Source organism: Magnolia sinica, chromosome 12, assembly GCF_029962835.1.
Source record: "Magnolia sinica isolate HGM2019 chromosome 12, MsV1, whole genome shotgun sequence".
Taxonomy (NCBI): domain Eukaryota; kingdom Viridiplantae; phylum Streptophyta; class Magnoliopsida; order Magnoliales; family Magnoliaceae; genus Magnolia; species Magnolia sinica.
This window is the reverse complement of record NC_080584.1, coordinates 1,422,973-1,430,749: the sequence shown is the minus strand read 5'-3', so window position 1 is coordinate 1,430,749 and position 7,777 is coordinate 1,422,973. Positions and strand designations below refer to the sequence as shown.

The 7,777-nt window shown below is 39.2% G+C and overlaps 1 protein-coding gene across 2 annotated transcripts; it reads right to left on the bottom strand.

The window, feature by feature from the left end:
• Positions 1 to 556: 556 nt before the first annotated feature.
• On the bottom strand, positions 557 to 5,566 carry LOC131220748 (uncharacterized). Of its 2 annotated transcripts, XM_058215564.1 has the most exons (3): positions 5,185 to 5,549; positions 2,685 to 2,750; positions 557 to 1,138 (listed from the first exon to the last, which is right to left on the bottom strand). In XM_058215564.1, exons 1-3 carry the CDS (start codon positions 5,356 to 5,358, stop codon positions 635 to 637), a joined length of 744 nt encoding a protein of 247 aa, XP_058071547.1. In that variant the 5' UTR covers positions 5,359 to 5,549; the 3' UTR covers positions 557 to 634. The 2 variants fall into 2 exon arrangements, with proteins under 2 accessions (XP_058071547.1, XP_058071548.1); XM_058215565.1 differs by lacking the exon at positions 2,685 to 2,750 and having other exon boundaries at positions 5,185 to 5,566.
• Positions 5,567 to 7,777: the final 2,211 nt, after the last annotated feature.

The window sequence follows — 7,777 nt, the reverse complement described above, 5'->3', positions numbered from 1 at the left end:
ACACTAAGCGTTGTTGAAGGACTAAGTTTAGCTTACATTTTAATGATCTACTCAGCTAAACTAAGGTATATTCAAGATTAGGTTTCTCTTATATGTTCATTTATTATTATTTTTTGATATATTATTCTATCACTTCAGTATTTTAAAGAGATTTCATGTCCATGTTGACCACTTCTAATAATACATATAATTTTTATAGTAATATTATAATTATTTTATTATTATATAATGAGTTTTTTAAAAATTTATATTATACTAAAATTATCAAATAATCATTAACTTATATTTTGAGATAATTGTTACTATTCATATAAATAATATAATTGTTACTTACCTTCGCTTGCTTATTTTCTACATGCCTATTAATGAGATAATAGATGCAATTTGTATAACTCATATAATGGTCATTATTTATCTTTATATGTTTATTTTATGCATGTTTGTTAATGAGTTTTATGTTCATGTCCACCACTTTCAATAATATATAAATTTTATTGAAAATATGAATTTGCTTTTTTCTTAAATACTTCCAAATTTGAAGGATACACCTATCATCACCAAAAACCCAACAAAAATATTTACATTATTGCAGAAGAAATACAAATGGCCATTGCTTTGGACAGTCTTAGGAGGTTTACAAACTTTCGAAACTTTCATTCTCACTGTCGCTTCCTTCTTTGCAGTTTGTTAGAATTTGGAGAGGAAAGAATCTTATATTGACTAGGTCGTCACTACTTACATAGACAACTCGAAAGACATCACATTTTAAATCGACATACAACTGATCAAGGTATGGTGAAATGGTCTTTCGAAAATTTGAATTGAGTAGCCAAGAGTAACATGAGTGGACTGATTTCCATACTTGTAAGCACGCAACCCTCGGCCTATCATAGCATCGGAAGCAGACGCCGGCGGTGACTCCATCCATCTTCAAAAAACACGATTTTAGAAGGGTCACACTAGCATAAGAGAGGTCGGTTAAGTCATCGGAGGCTGGGAGCATCGAGTTCATAGAAATGGTATCGCCGGAGGAGAATCTGGCAATTGGATGGCCATCTTTTGATTCTCCAGCATATGGCTCGAAGAAGCTATAGTCGAGTAAAATGGCCATGCTCGATACATTAGCTAATGCTGATTTCTGAAAGTAAAAAGACCAAAATCAAATCAATTTCACTTCAATTGGACTTGAACTGTTACAATGTCTCATAATTTTAACACCCATGTCATTTGAATTGCCATGCATACATTTAGCCTATGTTTGTAGGCTCTTTATGAACATTAATTTCACAAGAGAATTTAAACCACCAATAAGTTTTGAATTCAAACATTTCATTTCATATGATATCACATAAAGATTGATTTTACATATATCATTTATGTGATAACGACATAATTTACATGAATGATGATAGTACATGTAAAATTATAAGGATTGGTGATGTTAGAATTACTATTTTTTTAATGATATATATATCATAAAAAATAGTAATTCTAACATCACTAAGTCTTTCAAGTTGGTATAATTTAAAAGGTCATTTGGATGTACAAAAGTGTTAAAGTTGTGATTTTCACTTAAAAGTGACTTTAAACGGTAGATATCTTACATGAAAGTGACTTCTCACCCTCAACCTTATGATATTTTCAAGTAATTTAACTTATAAATAACTTCCAGGTGAATTTCCTCCCCCAAACATTACTCGTAAGTGACTTACGTGTAAGTCACTTCCTACTTACAAAACTTATAGACGTCCAAAGCATTCAATTGAGTTTCTAACCTCTATCGAAGGACATCAAAACAAGAACGGTCGTCGCAGTGGGGTTGTCAACGGATCGGATCTTGGCCGAGGCTTAGATCACCTGTGTGCGGCCCAAGATAATTATGCCTGGCCCAAGCCTAGTCCGAGCCGAACTCGGCACCCAGTTTTGTAGAATATCTAGACTGTCCATTAGGTGGGATCCATCAAGCCTCATATACTATGAAAATGCCCTAAGAAAACCTAAGCAGGCCAAAGCCCAAGTCCATTAATAAATGGACCCTAGCAGTGGACCTGGGCTTGACCTTTGGGCCTAACATTCTAGCCCATGGCCAATCCAAAGTGGGCCAGGACCAAAGCCCAATGTACCAGCCCAACACATTGATAACCCTGTGTCCCAAATGAGAATGGGATAGGATGTGGCCCACCTGTCCCACCCATCTTGTGGAACTGTAGGGTGCATGCCACAAAATGCAGATGATCCACCACTAGGGCCCACATGGTCTGGGCCAACATGGGCTGGGCCCATCACCTGCTGATTCTCATTCAAGTGGAAGATGAGGCAGTAAGGAAACAAAATCCACAACAATCTGAAATCCTCATAACATGGCCCATCAAACAATGGCAAGAAACATGTATGCACTATAATTTTTCAAAATCAATAAATCTACACCGTTCAACTTTTTGGCCCACCAAGCATGAACGCCGTCCCCAAAAAAAAACCACAAGCCATTGAATGTGGATGGTTGGTTGGGATTTTTTTTTATAACCACCCAATTTAAATTCATCATAACTCACCCAATCAGTGGCAACGGATGAGATTTTCCGTGTGCAGTCCATCAGTATTAATGCCTAACAAATGAACGGTGTGGATCTGGCACACGTGTGTGATAGAGACCAATAACAGCTAATGAAATTCAATCTACTCACCAGAGTCGCACTGAGCAATTCTTTCTTCTCGTTTGATCTCTTCATCCATGCTCCATACCATATGACCTGATAGAAATACACCAAAATCTCACCAAATTTTAGAAAATTATTTATTAGTCCCTAGAATTATTAATTTTGACTAAAAAGTGATGTTTGTTTGTCATCGAACCTGTTCGTAAGGTCACACAGACATGGATGAAGGGAAAACACAAATAACATCTTGATCCAAAACTTCGGTGGCCCACAGGAAGATTTCAACGGTAGGCGTTCAATTCATACTGTTTCGTCTATTTCAGCAGTGGATGTGATTCAATTTTGGACTCATGCCCTAAAACGAGCTGGTAAAACGGATGGACGGCTTAGATAAGCCACATACATCATGGTCGGCTGATGCACTAAAATGAGCCAATGGACGGCACCGATTAGTAAGGTGTATCAACGTTATGGACCTTTGATTGGTTCACCATCGGTGATAGATCAGGACCGTGCAATTAGTGGGCCATGCCTTAGGATGATGCATAGCCGAAAAATGATCCCTGATCGGAGGTTTTTAACTATCTGTTCTATCAATGTTTTCGGCTGGTCATGGAAAGTTTTCAGCAACGGTTCAGGAAAGAAGTCCATGAATTGACGGCCAGGAACATCCATTCGCTATATTTTTCTATGTTTAGTCCATCCACAAGATGGCCGATTAGTCGTATGGTCTGGATCTATGGATCGTATATACCAATCTCGTGAATTGTAGGTTGGTATCATTTACCGAACGGTACTCAGTCATACACTGGATGTGATGGCCCCTTCAAATAAAAGCAATTTCAGCCGCCCACAGGACTCTCCCAAGTCCGAACGAGAGTAATGCTAGTATGCAAGTTGCTCCACTGAAGTTCTATGCAACTCACTCCGTACAGTACAGTTGGCAAACATTTCAAGCGATCCAGACCGTCAATCTGGTGGGCCACCATGTGGATAGGCTATAGACCAAAAGTACTATAATAGGACATTGCCACCGTCCATTTATTGAGATCTTTGATGGTTGAGTGCGGACGATTGCTTTAACGGTTCCTTTTGAAGATGGGTTGCTGGACTGTAGAATCCCCTTGATTCTGGGATGTGGCTTCTTTTCGTGTCCCACCAACGGTTCTGATTGTTGCATGTGGTGGGGATCCCACAAAATCGGGATTAAGTCTAATCCCACCGTTTATTCATGAAAATGGCAAGCGGGGATGGAAGATATCTAACTATCTCCCAAACAGAATATCCCAATCGTTCCAATCTATGCCCTTCAAATAAACGGTCAAGAAAAAGATACAAGATCAAGGGCTAGGATAATCTGATCTGTGAGATTTTTCCGGTATCCCCTAGCAACGGAAGGGATAATCTAATCAACGGTCTAGATCACCCGTCCACGTGCCTCACCTGCTCATTTCCTCTTCTTTCTTTTTCAAAAAGAGAGGATTGCGTACTGACTAAACTCTGTGGGGCCTACCGTGATGTATGCGTCTTATCCAAGCCGCCGGTTCCTTTTTTAGGGCATGAGCCCAAAATCGAAGCATATCCAAAGCTCTCAAGTGGGCCACACCATAGGAAACAATGGGAATTGAGCAGGTTAGATGACAAACAAACATCACTTTAAGGGCCCTAGGAAGGTTTTAACGGTGGATGTCATCATCCCCACTATTTCCTGTGGTGTGGCGCACTTGAGACTTGGATATACTTCAAACTTGGGCTTATTCCCTATAATGAGCTTGTAAAACGGATGGACGGCGTGGATAACCCCACAGAGTTTTCTCGGTACGCTATAGCATACTGAGTTATATGCAATCCGTGCCTACTGAGTAACTAAGATTAAGCATACTGAGTAAACTATGTGGGCCCACCGTGATTTATATATTTTATCCACGCCGTCCATTCATTTTACAAACTCACTTTAGTGCATCAGCCCAAAATCTAAGCATATCCAAATCTCATTTGCACCACACCACAGGAAACATTGTTCTTAGATGTAATAAAAGTTCCGGATCAAGCTAATATTTTTGTTTCCTATGGTGTGGTCCACTTGAGCTTTGGATATGGGATCATGCCCTAAAATAAAAAACTGATGTACGGCATGGATAAGGCACATACATCCACTGTGGGCCCCACAGAGTTTACTTGAGCGTACTGTGTAACTTAGCATGCAATCCGCTTCCTGAAAACAACAGGAAGGAAAAAAGAAAGAAAGAGGCCCATCATAGAATTACATACAAGTGGGTCTACTACAAATTCATCAAGATGGTCGACCCAACAGGCTCCCACCCAAACAGAAGATCCCAACCGTTCAAATCAATACCCTTCAAAAAGCCGAAAGATCAAACGGCTCGGATCGTCAGATGCGGGAGAGATTTTTCGTCCAACACAATTGGCACCATGGATCACCCTATAAATGGCCTAGATCGCCGATCGAAACGGTTCAAAAGAAGAAAATAGAAAGAGAAAAGAAAAAAGAGTAAGTGGGGCCCACCAGATTGCCATGAAGGCTCTTGAAGACAGAGCTGTAGGCACATCCATGGTCCTCAGAGCAAAAGGAGACGTACTTAAGAGCTTCAATCAGCTCTTCTGCAAACAACCCAATTGGCTTGAATACAAAGAAGCTGATATCCAAATTCCTACCATGGAATGGCACAAAGCAAGGCATGCTTTTTCTCTATCTCTCTCTCTCTCTCTTTTCTTCCTTTCTTCTCCAAAAAATTCAAAGGGAGGAAAGTGCAGCCGATTTCTCTGATTTTTTCTTTTTGGGTCTCTGAATCTTCTCAGAAAGAGCTCAAATGGGGTCTGTTTTATACAGATTCTGAGGTGGCTTCATCAAACGGCTGTGAATCGTTTTCGGGTCGTCTTTGGCGAGCGTGACTTGGAACCGACCCGGAACCTGACTGTAGGGTCATCTCCAATCTACATGCATTTACTGTATATCCGCACTGTACATCTGTTTTTACAGCTTATTTTATAGCATGGTACCAAAAATAAAACAGATACAATTTTAAGGTGGACCACACTAAAGGAAACATTATTTATTGACCATTAAAAGTTTTGGATCAAGCTGATAATTGTTTTTTTCTTTTCATCCATGCCTTTGTGTCCTTATCAACGGGTTGGATGGTTAATAAAAATTACAGTGGAACCTAGGAAGTTTTTAATGGTAAGCGTTCAATGACCACTGTTTCTTGTGGCGTGTTCCACCTGATATTTGTATTTATTTCATTTTTGGAACCGTGTTTTAAAATAATATGAGAAAACAGATGCACGGCATGGATATACAATTCATACATCTAGGTGGGCCCCTACGGTCAGTGTCTCATCCCATCGCCAAGTCGCGCTCATTTGGGACTGAGGTCGGTACTGGTCGAAGCTCTACGGGTCCTATCATGATATATGTATTTATCCACTCCGTTCATCCATTTTGGTAGCTCATTTTAATATGTTATTTAAAAAATGAGGGAGATCAAAATCTCAAGTGGACCACAAATCCTGAAACAGTGGGGATTGAATGCTAACTGTTGAAAACTTCATGTGGGCCACGGAAGTTTTGAATCAAACCCTTTTTTATGTTTTCCTTTCATCCATGTTTATGTGACTTTATGAACAGGTCGGATGGTAAATAAACGGAGCGTTAGGCCATTGTGAGGTTTCAATGGACAGTCTCACTGTCCTCCCTTCTTCTTCTTCTTGTGGTGTGGTTCACTTGAGATTTTTTTATTTTTATTTTTATTTTTATTTTTGGAGAAGTTCATTTTCACCACTTGAGATTTTAGATATACTTCAATTTTGGGATTTTATACTAAAATGATCTCGTAAGATGAATGGACGGCATGGATGAAACACATACATCATGATAGAGCCTCTGCATGATAGAGCCCACATTGCTTTTGCAGTACTGAGTTCTGTACTCGAGGGGTCACTACCTTCGAGTCCGAAAAGGACACGGCCATGGTCAAGTTCTTTGACTTTTCGTAGGAGGAATACATGAAGAATATAAAAAAGTATAGAGAAATGCTGAGCACTATAAGTTATACTGCTTCTAGTTGAATTGGGACAATTACATAGTCCTGTATATTGATCTAGACCGTTTATTATATCCAAAATAAATTTTATAAGCTACTATTTGAAGGTCAGTCTAATCAGATAAACATTAGCCATATGATCAACAGCCTTTAATATTGACGGACAAAAAAATTTTCACAAAAGGAGGTCCAATTAACAATCTGGTCCGTCTATATCTTAGATACCATCATGTATTGTTTATGATTCTAAAGAATTAATTTTTGAACGCAATCGTAACCATCTGATCCATGGCTTAGAAAAAGTATGGCTAAAGAAAATAACATAATCATGGATTGATTAGATCATCCGATCAGTACCACTTTTGCATTATAGATGATGAAGTGTGTTCTGGACTTAATAGACAGTTCAGATCAATCGATCGGGCGGTTGAAATACCGATGTAACTTGGAGCACTTTAACTTAGTGTACCATGTCCGCGGAGCATTAGAAAAACTGGGGTAGGCATACTGTAATTTTTTAGTATAGATCCGACATTAGAGCTGGGCATCGGACCGAGTCGGATCGGATTTGGTCCAACCCGATCAGGTTCGAAATTGATAGGTCTTGGCCCGAACCCGATCAGATTCGAGACCGGATTCGAATCATTTAACTCAAACAGATCCTAACCATTGCTAGTCTGAATCGATCCGACTCCGACTCGGTCAGAAAACTGAGTCGGATCGGATTGAGAAACATTTGAATAAAAAACTGATGGATGGTGTGGATAAACCAAAAAAAGCTCAAAATGGGCCTCACATAATTAACTCAGCAGGATAAAATAGATGCTTAGGGCCTGTTTGGCCGGACCGCGGTATTAGATGTGATGGGATTCAAAAAACCTCATTATTACCCATGACAGCGACTGTTCCCTGTTACCATGCGATAAGCTTAATCCGCTTTTTTGTTTGTAATAGGGTAGTACATTGAAAGGATATACCACCATCATTTGAAACTATTGACAATAACATACATGTGTTATATTTAAACCGTTCATTTGTTTTGTAACCCCATTTTAT

Coding starts and splice junctions, on each gene's coding strand:
- LOC131220748 (XM_058215564.1), bottom strand. CDS start 5,358: ATGCCTTGCTTTGTGCCATTCCATGGTAGGAATTTGGATATCAGCTTC. Junction 2,751..5,184: donor AGAGCCTTCATGGCAATCTG/GTGGGCCCCACT, acceptor TATTTCTATCAG/GTCATATGGTATGGAGCATG. Junction 1,139..2,684: donor AATTGCTCAGTGCGACTCTG/GTGAGTAGATTG, acceptor TTTTACTTTCAG/AAATCAGCATTAGCTAATGT.